The sequence below is a fragment of the Schistocerca gregaria genome, unplaced genomic scaffold (assembly GCF_023897955.1).
Source record: "Schistocerca gregaria isolate iqSchGreg1 unplaced genomic scaffold, iqSchGreg1.2 ptg001312l, whole genome shotgun sequence".
In the NCBI taxonomy this organism is placed as follows: domain Eukaryota; kingdom Metazoa; phylum Arthropoda; class Insecta; order Orthoptera; family Acrididae; genus Schistocerca; species Schistocerca gregaria.
The window spans coordinates 133,235-147,211 of record NW_026062623.1 but is presented as its reverse complement, the minus strand read 5'-3'; the positions used below and the strand labels follow the sequence as shown (position 1 = coordinate 147,211).

The window sequence follows — 13,977 nt, the reverse complement described above, 5'->3', positions numbered from 1 at the left end:
CTAACTCCCCCTTGCATTTTTTTAGTAGAAAAGGAGAATATTCATCCCATCCAGCAGAACTTTTATTTTTTAGGCTGTCAATTAGCTATGTTATATCCCTGATTTTTACTCTAGGTACCTTACAAGAGTCCCGTTTCTTTTCCTTGTTATATTTAAACTGCCTCTCCAGTTTCACACAAGTATTATTTTCAGTAATGACACATTAGTACAATTATGAGAGGATATATCCTTGTCAAAGTTAATATTATCACACAAATTTATAGTTTCTAAATTAGGAACACTGAGCGATATTGTTATCCTAAAAAATTAACAAACTTGACATTGCGGTGAGCAATTATTTCCATTTGCTTGCTCTGCAGGCATATCTAATTATAACTTCTGTGTTTCGTGTGTATGGCATCTGAGGTTATGTTAGGTCAGGTTATGTAATTTCATGTTAGGATAGGTCAGGTTAATTTTGGTCAGGTGTGGTTAGGTTAGGTCATTTTAGGTTAGGTTAGCTTTGGTTAGGTTAGGTTAAGTTAGGTTAGGCTAGGCTAGGCTAGGCTAGGCTATGCTAGGTTCGGAAAGGCTAGGCTAGGCTAGGATAAGCTAGGCTAGGCTAGGCTAGGCTAGGCTAGGCTACATTAGGCTAGGCTATTCTAGCCTAGGTTAGGTTAGGTTAGGTTAGGTTAGGTCAGGTTAGGTCAGGTTAGGTTAGGTTAGGTTAGGTTAGGTTAGGTTAGGTTAGGTTAGGTTAGGTTAGGTTAGGTTAGGTTAGGTTAGGTTAGGTTAGGTTAGGTTAGGTTAGGTTAGGTTAGGTTAGGTTAGGTTAGGTTAGGTTAGGTTAGGTTAGGTTAGGTTAGGTTAGGTTAGGTTAGGTTAGGTTAGGTTAGGTTAGGTTAGGTTAGGTTAGGTTAGGTTAGGTTAGGTTAGGTTAGGTTAGGTTAGGTTAGGTTAGGTTAGGTTAGGTTAGGTTAGGTTAGGTTAGGTTAGGTTAGGTTAGGTTAGGTTAGGTTAGGTTAGGTTAGGTTAGGTTAGGTTAGGGTAGGTTAGGTTAGGTTAGGTTAGGTTAGGTTAGGTTAGGTTACGTTACGTTACGTTAGGTTATATTATAATTTTGATTAATTTAGTTTAGGTAAGCTTAGGTTAGGTAAGGATAGGTTAGGTTAGGTTAGGTCAGGTTAGGCTAGGTTAGGTTAGTTTAGGTCCGGTCAGGTCAGGTCAGGTCAGGTTAGGACAGATCAGGTGAGGTCATGTCAGGTCATGTCAAGTCAGATCATGTGAGGTCAGGTTAGGTCAGGTCAGGTTAGGTTAGTTTATCAGACAGTGTACAATCTGTACTGTTGCAGATTTGGTGCTCCGACCACTTCTCAATCCATGTTGGAAATCTCCTATTAAGTTATTCGTATTATGGTGGTCGATTAATATTTCTAGCTTTATTTTTTCAATCAATTTACCAAAGACTGAGGTTAAGGCAACTGGTCTGTAGTTCTGTGGTTGTTTTCATCCCTCTTTTTGATATAAAGGTTTAACTATACCAAGTTTGAATTTCATCGGAAGAACACCCCCTTCAACTACACAATTTATTAAATGGACTAATGGTATGGCTAACTCCCCCTTGCATTTTTTTAGTAGAAAAGGAGAATATTCATCCCATCCAGCAGAACTTTTATTTTTTAGGCTGTCAATTAGCTATGTTATACCCCTGATTTTTACTCTAGGTACCTTACAAGAGTCCCGTTTCTTTTCCTTGTTATATTTAAACTGCCTCTCTAGTTTCACACAAGTATTATTTTCAATAATGACACATTAGTACAATTATGAGAGGATATATCCTTGTCAAAGTTAATATTATCACACAAATTTATAGTTTCTAAATTAGGAACACTGAGCGACATTGTTATCCTAAAAAATTAACAAACTTGACATTGCAGTGAGCAATTATTTCCATTTGCTTGCTCTGCAGGCATATCTAATTATAACTTCTGTGTTTCGTGTGTATGGCATCTGAGGTTATGTTAGGTCAGGTTATGTAATTTCATGTTAGGATAGGTCAGGTTAATTTTGGTCAGGTGTGGTTAGGTTAGGTTAGGTTAGGTTTGCTTTGGTTAGGTTAGGTTAAGTTAGGTTAGGCTAGGCTAGGCTAGGCTAGGCTATGCTAGTTTCGGATAGGCTAGGCTAGGCTAGGATAAGCTAGGCTAGGCTAGGCTAGGCTACATTAGGCTAGGCTATTCTAGCCTAGGTTAGGTTAGGTTAGGTTAGGTTAGGTTAGGTTAGGTTAGGTTAGGTTAGGTTAGGTTAGGTTAGGTTAGGTTAGGTTAGGTTAGGTTAGGTTTAGGTTAGGTTAGGTTAGGTTAGGTTAGGTTAGGTTAGGTTAGGTTAGGTTAGGTTAGGTTAGGTTAGGTTAGGTTAGGTTAGGTTAGGTTAGGTTAGGTTAGGTTAGGTTAGGTTAGGTTAGGTTAGGTTAGGTTAGGTTAGGTTAGGTTAGGTTAGGTTAGGTTAGGTTAGGTTAGGTTAGGTTAGGTTAGGTTAGGTTAGGTTAGGTTAGGTTAGGTTAGGTTAGGTTAGGTTAGGTTAGGTTAGGTTAGGTTAGGTTAGGTTAGGTTAGGTTAGGTTAGGTTAGGTTAGGTTAGGTTAGGTTAGGTTAGGTTAGGTTAGGTTAGGTTAGGTTAGGTTAGGTTAGGTTAGGTTTGGTTAGGTTAGGTTAGGTTAGGTTAGGTTAGGTTAGGTTACGTTAGGTTTGATTAATTTAGGTTAGGTAAGCTTAGGTTAGGTTAGGTAAGCTTAGGTTAGGTTAGGTTAGGTTAGGTTAGGTTAGGTCAGGTTAGGCTAGGTTAGGTTAGTTTAGGTCCGGTCAGGTCAGGTCAGGTCAGGTTAGGACAGATCAGGTGAGGTCATGTCAGGTCATGTCAAGTCAGATCATGTGAGGTCAGGATAGGTCAGATCAGGTTAGGTTAGTTTATCAGACAGTGTACAATCTGTACTTTTGCAGATTTGGTGCTCCGACCACTTCTCAATCCATGTTGGAAATCTCCTATTAAGTTATTCGTATTATGGTGGTCGATTAATATTTCTAGCTTTATTTTTTCAATCAATTTACCAAAGACTGAGGTTAAGGCAACTGGTCTGTAGTTCTGTGGTTGTTTTCTTTCCTCTTTTTGATATAAAGGTTTAACTATACCAAGTTTGAATTTCATCGGAAGAACACCTCCTTCAACTACACAATTTATTAAATGGACTAATGGTATGGCTAACTCCCCCTTGCATTTTTTTAGTGGAAAAGGAGAATATTCATCCCATCCAGCAGAACTTTTATTTTTTAGGCTGTCAATTAGCTATGTTATATCCCTGATTTTTACTCTAGGTACCTTACAAGAGTCCCGTTTCTTTTCCTTGTTATATTTAAACTGCCTCTCCAGTTTCACACAAGTATTATTTTCAGTAATGACACATTAGTACAATTATGAGAGGATATATCCTTGTCAAAGTTAATATTATCACACAAATTTATAGTTTCTAAATTAGGAACACTGAGCGACATTGTTATCCTAAAAAATTAACAAACTTGACATTGCAGTGAGCAATTATTTCCCTTTGCTTGCTCTGCAGGCATATATAATTATAACTTCTGTGTTTCGTGTGTATGGCATCTGAGGTTATGTTAGGTCAGGTTATGTTATTTCATGTTAGGATAGGTAAGGTTAATTTTGGTCAGGTGTGGTTAGGTTAGGTTAGGTTAGGTTAGGTTAGCTTTGGTTAGGTTAGGTTAAGTTAGGTTAGGCTAGGCTAGGCTAGGCTAGGCTATGCTAGGTTCGGATAGGCTAGGCTAGGCTAGGATAAGCTAGGCTAGGCTAGGCTAGTTTAGGCTAGGCTACATTATTCTAGGCTATTCTAGCCTAGGTTAGGTTAGGTTAGGTTAGGTTAGGTTAGGTTAGGTTAGGTTAGGTTAGGTTAGGTTAGGTTAGGTTAGGTTAGGTTAGGTTAGGTTAGGTTAGGTTTTGGTTAGGTTAGGTTAGGTTAGGTTAGGTTAGGTTAGGTTAGGTTTGATTAATTCAGGTCAGGTCAGGTCAGGTCAGGTCAGGTCAGGTCAGGTCAGGTCAGGTCAGGTCAGGTCAGGTCAGGTCAGGACAGGTCAGGTCAGGTCAGGCAGGTCAGGTCAGGTCAGGTCAGGTCAGGTCAGGTCAGGTCAGGTCAGGTCACGTCAGGTCAGGTCAGGTCAGGTCAGGTCAGGTCAGGTCAGGTCAGGTCAGGTCAGGTCAGGTCAGGTCAGGTCAGGTCAGGTCAGGTCAGGTCAGGTCAGGTCAGGTCAGGTCAGGTCAGGTCAGGTCAGGTCACGTTAGGTTAGGTCAGGTTAGGTTAGGTTAGGTTAGGTTAGGTTAGGTTAGGTTAGGTTAGGTTAGGTTAGGTTAGGTTAGGTTAGGTTAGGTTATGTTAGGTTAGGTTAGGTTAGGTTAGGTTAGGTTAGGTTAGGTTAGGTTAGGTTAAGTTAGGTTAGGTTAGGTTAGGTTAGGTTAGGTTAGGTTAGGTTAGGTTAGGTTACGTTAGGTTTGATTAATTTAGGTTAGGTAAGCTTAGGTTAGGTTAGGTTAGGTTAGGTTAGGTTAGGTCAGGTTAGGCTAGGTTAGGTTAGTTTAGGTCCGGTCAGGTCAGGTCAGGTCAGGTTAGGACAGATTAGGTGAGGTCATGTCAGGTCATGTCAAGTCAGATCATGTGAGGTCAGGTTAGGTCAGGTCAGGTTAGGTTAGTTTATCAGACAGTGTACAATCTGTACTGTTGCAGATTTGGTGCTCCGACCACTTCTCAATCCATGTTGGAAATCTCCTATTAAGTTATTCGTATTATGGTGGTAGATTAATATTTCTAGCTTTATTTTTTCAATCAATTTACCAAAGAGTGACGTTAAGGCAACTGGTCTGTAGTTCTGTGGTTGTTTTCTTTCCTCTTTTTGATATAAAGGTTTAACTATACCAAGTTTGAATTTCATCGGATGAACACCTCCTTCAACTACACAATTTATTAAATGGACTAATGGTATGGCTAACTCCCCCTTGCATTTTTTTAGTAGAAAAGGAGAATATTCATCCCATCCAGCAGAACTTTTATTTTTTAGGCTGTCAATTAGCTATGTTATATCCCTGATTTTTACTCTAGGTACCTTACAAGAGTCCCGTTTATTTTCCTTGTTATTTTTAAACTGCCTCTCCAGTTTCACACAAGTATTATTTTCAGTAATGACACATTAGTACAATTATGAGAGGATATATCCTTGTCAAAGTTAATATTATCACACAAATTTATAGTTTCTAAATTAGGAACACTGAGCGACATTGTTATCCTAAAAAATTAACAAACTTGACATTGCAGTGAGCAATTATTTCCATTTGCTTGCTCTGCAGGCATATCTAATTATAACTTCTGTGTTTCGTGTGTATGGCATCTGAGGTTATGTTAGGTCAGGTTATGTAATTTCATGTTAGGATAGGTCAGGTTAATTTTGGTCAGGTGTGGTTAGGTTAGGTTAGGTTAGGTTAGGTTAGCTTTGGTTAGGTTAGGTTAAGTTAGGTTAGGCTAGGCTAGGCTAGGCTAGGCTATGCTAGGTTCGGAAAGGCTAGGCTAGGCTAGGATAAGCTAGGCTAGGCTAGGCTAGGCTAGGCTAGGCTACATTAGGCTAGGCTATTCTAGCCTAGGTTAGGTTAGGTTAGGTTAGGTTAGGTCAGGTTAGGTCAGGTTAGGTCAGGTTAGGTTAGGTTAGGTTAGGTTAGGTTAGGTTAGGTTAGGTTAGGTTAGGTTAGGTTAGGTTAGGTTAGGTTAGGTTAGGTTAGGTTAGGTTAGGTTAGGTTAGGTTAGGTTAGGTTAGGTTAGGTTAGGTTAGGTTAGGTTAGGTTAGGTTAGGTTAGGTTAGGTTAGGTTAGGTTAGGTTAGGTTAGGTTAGGTTAGGTTAGGTTAGGTTAGGTTAGGTTAGGTTAGGTTAGGTTAGGTTAGGTTAGGTTAGGTTAGGTTAGGTTAGGTTAGGTTAGGTTAGGTTAGGTTAGGTTAGGTTAGGTTAGGTTAGGTTAGGTTAGGTTAGGTTAGGTTAGGTTAGGTTAGGTTAGGTTAGGTTAGGTTAGGTTAGGTTAGGTTAGGTTAGGTTAGGTTAGGTTAGGTTAGGTTAGGTTAGGTTAGGTTAGGTTAGGTTAGGTTAGGTTAGGTTAGGTTAGGTTAGGTTAGGTTAGGTTAGGTTAGGTTAGGTTAGGTTAGGTTAGGTTAGGTTAGGTTAGGTTAGGTTAGGTTAGGTTAGGTTAGGTTAGGTTAGGTTAGGTTAGGTTAGGTTAGGTTAGGTTAGGTTAGGTTAGGTTAGGTTAGGTTAGGTTAGGTTAGGTTAGGTTAGGTTAGGTTAGGTTAGGTTAGGTTAGGTTAGGTTAGGTTAGGTTAGGTTAGGTTAGGTTAGGTTAGGTTAGGTTAGGTTAGGTTAGGTTAGGTTAGGTTAGGTTAGGTTAGGTTAGGTTAGGTTAGGTTAGGTTAGGTTAGGTTAGGTTAGGTTAGGTTAGGTTAGGTTAGGTTAGGTTAGGTTAGGTTAGGTTAGGTTAGGTTAGGTTAGGTTAGGTTAGGTTAGGTTAGGTTAGGTTAGGTTAGGTTAGGTTAGGTTAGGTTAGGTTAGGTTAGGTTAGGTTAGGTTAGGTTAGGTTAGGTTAGGTTAGGTTAGGTTAGGTTAGGTTAGGTTAGGTTAGGTTAGGTTAGGTTAGGTTAGGTTAGGTTAGGTTAGGTTAGGTTAGGTTAGGTTAGGTTAGGTTAGGTTAGGTTAGGTTAGGTTAGGTTAGGTTAGGTTAGGTTAGGTTAGGTTAGGTTAGGTTAGGTTAGGTTAGGTTAGGTTAGGTTAGGTTAGGTTAGGTTAGGTTAGGTTAGGTTAGGTTAGGTTAGGTTACGTTACGTTACGTTACGTTAGGTTATATTAGGTTTGATTAATTTAGTTTAGGTAAGCTTAGGTTAGGTAAGGATAGGTTAGGTTAGGTTAGGTCAGGTTAGGCTAGGTTAGGTTAGTTTAGGTCCGGTCAGGTCAGGTCAGGTCAGGTTAGGACAGATCAGGTGAGGTCATGTCAGGTCATGTCAAGTCAGATCATGTGAGGTCAGGTTAGGTCAGGTCAGGTTAGGTTAGTTTATCAGACAGTGTACAATCTGTACTGTTGCAGATTTGGTGCTCCGACCACTTCTCAATCCATGTTGGAAATCTCCTATTAAGTTATTCGTATTATGGTGGTCGATTAATATTTCTAGCTTTATTTTTTCAATCAATTTACCAAAGACTGAGGTTAAGGCAACTGGTCTGTAGTTCTGTGGTTGTTTTCTTTCCTCTTTTTGATATAAAGGTTTAACTATACCAAGTTTGAATTTCATCGGAAGAACACCTCCTTCAACTACACAATTTATTAAATGGACTAATGGTATGGCTAACTCCCCCTTGCATTTTTTAGTAGAAAAGGAAAATATTCATCCCATCCAGCAGAACTTTTATTTTTTAGGCTGTCAATTAGCTATGTTATACCCCTGATTTTTACTCTAGGTACCTTTCAAGAGTCCCGTTTCTTTTCCTTGTTATATTTAAACTGCCTCTCTAGTTTCACACAAGTATTATTTTCAATAATGACACATTAGTACAATTATGAGAGGATATATCCTTGTCAAAGTTAATATTATCACACAAATTTATAGTTTCTAAATTAGGAACACTGAGCGACATTGTTATCCTAAAAAATTAACAAACTTGACATTGCAGTGAGCAATTATTTCCATTTGCTTGCTCTGCAGGCATATCTAATTATAACTTCTGTGTTTCGTGTGTATGGCATCTGAGGTTATGTTAGGTCAGGTTATGTAATTTCATGTTAGGATAGGTCAGGTTAATTTTGGTCAGGTGTGGTTAGGTTAGGTTAGGTTAGGTTAGGTTAGCTTTGGTTAGGTTAGGTTAAGTTAGGTTAGGCTAGGCTAGGCTAGGCTAGGCTATGCTAGGTTCGGAAAGGCTAGGCTAGGCTAGGATAAGCTAGGCTAGGCTAGGCTAGGCTAGGCTAGGCTACATTAGGCTAGGCTATTCTAGCCTAGGTTAGGTTAGGTTAGGTTAGGTTAGGTTAGGTTAGGTTAGGTTAGGTTAGGTTAGGTTAGGTTAGGTTAGGTTAGGTTAGGTTTTGGTTAGGTTAGGTTAGGTTAGGTTAGGTTAGGTTAGGTTAGGTTTGATTAATTCAGGTCAGGTCAGGTCAGGTCAGGTCAGGTCAGGTCAGGTCAGGTTAGGTCAGGTCAGGTCAGGTCAGGTCAGGACAGGTCAGGTCAGGTCAGGCAGGTCAGGTCAGGTCAGGTCAGGTCAGGTCAGGTCAGGTCAGGTCAGGTCAGGTCACGTCAGGTCAGGTCAGGTCAGGTCAGGTCAGGTCAGGTCAGGTCAGGTCAGGTCAGGTCAGGTCAGGTCAGGTCAGGTCAGGTCAGGTCAGGTCAGGTCAGGTCAGGTCACGTTAGGTTAGGTCAGGTTAGGTTAGGTTAGGTTAGGTTAGGTTAGGTTAGGTTAGGTTAGGTTAGGTTAGGTTAGGTTAGGTTAGGTTAGGTTATGTTAGGTTAGGTTAGGTTAGGTTAGGTTAGGTTAGGTTAGGTTAGGTTAGGTTAAGTTAGGTTAGGTTAGGTTAGGTTAGGTTAGGTTAGGTTAGGTTAGGTTAGGTTACGTTAGGTTTGATTAATTTAGGTTAGGTAAGCTTAGGTTAGGTTAGGTTAGGTTAGGTTAGGTTAGGTCAGGTTAGGCTAGGTTAGGTTAGTTTAGGTCCGGTCAGGTCAGGTCAGGTCAGGTTAGGACAGATTAGGTGAGGTCATGTCAGGTCATGTCAAGTCAGATCATGTGAGGTCAGGTTAGGTCAGGTCAGGTTAGGTTAGTTTATCAGACAGTGTACAATCTGTACTGTTGCAGATTTGGTGCTCCGACCACTTCTCAATCCATGTTGGAAATCTCCTATTAAGTTATTCGTATTATGGTGGTAGATTAATATTTCTAGCTTTATTTTTTCAATCAATTTACCAAAGAGTGACGTTAAGGCAACTGGTCTGTAGTTCTGTGGTTGTTTTCTTTCCTCTTTTTGATATAAAGGTTTAACTATACCAAGTTTGAATTTCATCGGATGAACACCTCCTTCAACTACACAATTTATTAAATGGACTAATGGTATGGCTAACTCCCCCTTGCATTTTTTTAGTAGAAAAGGAGAATATTCATCCCATCCAGCAGAACTTTTATTTTTTAGGCTGTCAATTAGCTATGTTATATCCCTGATTTTTACTCTAGGTACCTTACAAGAGTCCCGTTTATTTTCCTTGTTATTTTTAAACTGCCTCTCCAGTTTCACACAAGTATTATTTTCAGTAATGACACATTAGTACAATTATGAGAGGATATATCCTTGTCAAAGTTAATATTATCACACAAATTTATAGTTTCTAAATTAGGAACACTGAGCGACATTGTTATCCTAAAAAATTAACAAACTTGACATTGCAGTGAGCAATTATTTCCATTTGCTTGCTCTGCAGGCATATCTAATTATAACTTCTGTGTTTCGTGTGTATGGCATCTGAGGTTATGTTAGGTCAGGTTATGTAATTTCATGTTAGGATAGGTCAGGTTAATTTTGGTCAGGTGTGGTTAGGTTAGGTTAGGTTAGGTTAGGTTAGCTTTGGTTAGGTTAGGTTAAGTTAGGTTAGGCTAGGCTAGGCTAGGCTAGGCTATGCTAGGTTCGGAAAGGCTAGGCTAGGCTAGGATAAGCTAGGCTAGGCTAGGCTAGGCTAGGCTAGGCTACATTAGGCTAGGCTATTCTAGCCTAGGTTAGGTTAGGTTAGGTTAGGTTAGGTCAGGTTAGGTCAGGTTAGGTCAGGTTAGGTTAGGTTAGGTTAGGTTAGGTTAGGTTAGGTTAGGTTAGGTTAGGTTAGGTTAGGTTAGGTTAGGTTAGGTTAGGTTAGGTTAGGTTAGGTTAGGTTAGGTTAGGTTAGGTTAGGTTAGGTTAGGTTAGGTTAGGTTAGGTTAGGTTAGGTTAGGTTAGGTTAGGTTAGGTTAGGTTAGGTTAGGTTAGGTTAGGTTAGGTTAGGTTAGGTTAGGTTAGGTTAGGTTAGGTTAGGTTAGGTTAGGTTAGGTTAGGTTAGGTTAGGTTAGGTTAGGTTAGGTTAGGTTAGGTTAGGTTAGGTTAGGTTAGGTTAGGTTAGGTTAGGTTAGGTTAGGTTAGGTTAGGTTAGGTTAGGTTAGGTTAGGTTAGGTTAGGTTAGGTTAGGTTAGGTTAGGTTAGGTTAGGTTAGGTTAGGTTAGGTTAGGTTAGGTTAGGTTAGGTTAGGTTAGGTTAGGTTAGGTTAGGTTAGGTTAGGTTAGGTTAGGTTAGGTTAGGTTAGGTTAGGTTAGGTTAGGTTAGGTTAGGTTAGGTTAGGTTAGGTTAGGTTAGGTTAGGTTAGGTTAGGTTAGGTTAGGTTAGGTTACGTTACGTTACGTTAGGTTATATTAGGTTTGATTAATTTAGTTTAGGTAAGCTTAGGTTAGGTAGGATAGGTTAGGTTAGGTTAGGTCAGGTTAGGCTAGGTTAGGTTAGTTTAGGTCCGGTCAGGTCAGGTCAGGTCAGGTTAGGACAGATCAGGTGAGGTCATGTCAGGTCATGTCAAGTCAGATCATGTGAGGTCAGGTTAGGTCAGGTCAGGTTAGGTTAGTTTATCAGACAGTGTACAATCTGTACTGTTGCAGATTTGGTGATGTTGGAAATCTCCTATTAAGTTATTCGTATTATGGTGGTCGATTAATATTTCTAGCTTTATTTTTTCAATCAATTTACCAAAGACTGAGGTTAAGGCAACTGGTCTGTAGTTCTGTGGTTGTTTTCTTTCCTCTTTTTGATATAAAGGTTTAACTATACCAAGTTTGAATTTCATCGGAAGAACACCTCCTTCAACTACACAATTTATTAAATGGACTAATGGTATGGCTAACTCCCCCTTGCATTTTTTAGTAGAAAAGGAAAATATTCATCCCATCCAGCAGAACTTTTATTTTTTAGGCTGTCAATTAGCTATGTTATACCCCTGATTTTTACTCTAGGTACCTTTCAAGAGTCCCGTTTCTTTTCCTTGTTATATTTAAACTGCCTCTCTAGTTTCACACAAGTATTATTTTCAATAATGACACATTAGTACAATTATGAGAGGATATATCCTTGTCAAAGTTAATATTATCACACAAATTTATAGTTTCTAAATTAGGAACACTGAGCGACATTGTTATCCTAAAAAATTAACAAACTTGACATTGCAGTGAGCAATTATTTCCATTTGCTTGCTCTGCAGGCATATCTAATTATAACTTCTGTGTTTCGTGTGTATGGCATCTGAGGTTATGTTAGGTCAGGTTATGTAATTTCTTGTTAGGATAGGTCAGGTTAATTTTGGTCAGGTGTGGTTAGGTTAGGTTAGGTTAGGTTAGGTTAGCTTTGGTTAGGTTAGGTTAAGTTAGGTTAGGCTAGGCTAGGCTAGGCTAGGCTATGCTAGGTTCGGAAAGGCTAGGCTAGGCTAGGATAAGCTAGGCTAGGCTAGGCTAGGCTAGGCTAGGCTACATTAGGCTAGGCTATTCTAGCCTAGGTTAGGTTAGGTTAGGTTAGGTTAGGTTAGGTTAGGTTAGGTCAGGTCAGGTTAGGTCAGGTAGGGTAGGGTTAGGTTAGGTTAGGTTAGGTTAGGTTAGGTTAGGTTAGGTTAGGTTAGGTTAGGTTAGGTTAGGTTAGGTTAGGTTAGGTTAGGTTAGGTTAGGTTAGGTTAGGTTAGGTTAGGTTAGGTTAGGTTAGGTTAGGTTAGGTTAGGTTAGGTTAGGTTAGGTTAGGTTAGGTTAGGTTAGGTTAGGTTAGGTTAGGTTAGGTTAGGTTAGGTTAGGTTAGGTTAGGTTAGGTTAGGTTAGGTTAGGTTAGGTTAGGTTAGGTTAGGTTAGGTTAGGTTAGGTTAGGTTAGGTTAGGTTAGGTTAGGTTAGGTTAGGTTAGGTTAGGTTAGGTTAGGTTAGGTTAGGTTAGGTTAGGTTAGGTTAGGTTAGGTTAGGTTAGGTTAGGTTAGGTTAGGTTAGGTTAGGTTAGGTTAGGTTAGGTTAGGTTAGGTTAGGTTAGGTTAGGTTAGGTTAGGTTAGGTTAGGTTAGGTTAGGTTAGGTTAGGTTAGGTTAGGTTAGGTTAGGTTAGGTTAGGTTAGGTTAGGTTAGGTTAGGTTAGGTTAGGTTAGGTTAGGTTAGGTTAGGTTAGGTTAGGTTAGGTTAGGTTAGGTTAGGTTAGGTTAGGTTAGGTTAGGTTAGGTTAGGTTAGGTTAGGTTAGGTTAGGTTAGGTTAGGTTAGGTTAGGTTAGGTTAGGTTAGGTTAGGTTAGGTTAGGTTAGGTTAGGTTAGGTTAGGTTACGTTAGGTTTGATTAATTTAGGTTAGGTAAGCTTAGGTTAGGTTAGGTTAGGTTAGGTTAGGTTAGGTCAGGTTAGGCTAGGTTAGGTTAGTTTAGGTCCGGTCAGGTCAGGTCAGGTCAGGTTAGGACAGATCAGGTGAGGTCATGTCAGGTCATGTCAAGTCAGATCATGTGAGGTCAGGTTAGGTCAGGTCAGGTTAGGTTAGTTTATCAGACAGTGTACAATCTGTACTGTTGCAGATTTGGTGCTCCGACCACTTCTCAATCCATGTTGGAAATCTCCTATTAAGTTATTCGTATTATGGTGGTCGATTAATATTTCTAGCTTTATTTTTTCAATCAATTTACCAAAGACTGACGTTAAGGCAACTGGTCTGTAGTTCTGTGGTTGTTTTCTTTCCTCTTTTTGATATAAAGGTTTAACTATACCAAGTTTGAATTTCATCGGAAGAACACCTCCTTCAACTACACAATTTATTAAATGGACTAATGGTATGGCTAACTCCCCCTTGCATTTTTTTAGTAGAAAAGGAGAATATTCATCCCATCCAGCAGAACTTTTATTTTTTAGGCTGTCAATTAGCTATGTTATATCCCTGATTTTTACTCTAGGTACCTTACAAGAGTCCCGTTTCTTTTCCTTGTTATATTTAAACTGCCTCTCCAGTTTCACACAAGTATTATTTTCAATAATGACACATTAGTACAATTATGAGAGGACATATCCTTGTCAAAGTTAATATTATCACACAAATTTATAGTTTCTAAATTAGGAACACTGAGCGACATTGTTATCCTAAAAAATTAACAAACTTGACATTGCAGTGAGCAATTATTTCCATTTGCTTGCTCTGCAGGCATATCCAATTATAACTTCTGTGTTTCGTGTGTATGGCATCTGAGGTTATGTTAGGTCAGGTTATGTAATTTCATGTTAGGATAGGTCAGGTTAATTTTGGTCAGGTGTGGTTAGGTTAGGTTAGGTTAGGTTAGGTTAGCTTTGGTTAGGTTAGGTTAAGTTAGGTTAGGCTAGGCTAGGCTAGGCTAGGCTATGCTAGGTTCGGAAAGGCTAGGCTAGGCTAGGATAAGCTAGGCTAGGCTAGGCTAGGCTAGGCTAGGCTACATTAGGCTAGGCTATTCTAGCCTAGGTTAGGTTAGGTTAGGTTAGGTTAGGTTAGGTTAGGTTAGGTTAGGTTAGGTTAGGTTAGGTCAGGTTAGGTCAGGTTAGGTCAGGTTAGGTTAGGTCAGGTTAGGTTAGGTTAGGTTAGGTTAGGTTAGGTTAGGTTAGGTTAGGTTAGGTTAGGTTAGGTTAGGTTAGGTTAGGTTAGGTTAGGTTAGGTTAGGTTAGGTTAGGTTAGGTTAGGTTAGGTTAGGTTAGGTTAGGTTAGGTTAGGTTAGGTTAGGTTAGGTTAGGTTAGGTTAGGTTAGGTTAGGTTAGGTTAGGTTAGGTTAGGTTCGGTTAGGTTAAGTTAGGTTAGGTTAGGGTAGGTTAGGTTAGGTTAGGTTAGGTTAGGTTAGGTTAGGTTAGGTTACGTTACGTTACGTTAGGTTATATTAGGTTTGATTAATTTAGGTTAGGTAAGCTTAGGTTAGGTT

At 39.6% G+C, this 13,977-nt stretch overlaps 1 protein-coding gene across 1 annotated transcript; it reads right to left on the bottom strand.

Moving 5' to 3' along the window:
* Positions 1 to 7,110: 7,110 nt before the first annotated feature.
* On the bottom strand, positions 7,111 to 7,696 carry LOC126330615 (uncharacterized). The gene is made up of 2 exons (XM_049996379.1): positions 7,615 to 7,696; positions 7,111 to 7,373 (listed from the first exon to the last, which is right to left on the bottom strand). Exons 1-2 carry the CDS (start codon positions 7,694 to 7,696, stop codon positions 7,111 to 7,113), a joined length of 345 nt encoding a protein of 114 aa, XP_049852336.1.
* Positions 7,697 to 13,977: the final 6,281 nt, after the last annotated feature.

Bases quoted from the DNA above. Each gene is read 5' to 3' on its own strand.
- LOC126330615 (XM_049996379.1), bottom strand. From the start codon at position 7,696: ATGTCGCTCAGTGTTCCTAATTTAGAAACTATAAATTTGTGTGATAAT. The intron at 7,374-7,614 runs GTACTAATGTGT...TAAATTGTGTAG, and splicing joins GGATATATCCTCTCATAATT to TTGAAGGAGGTGTTCTTCCG.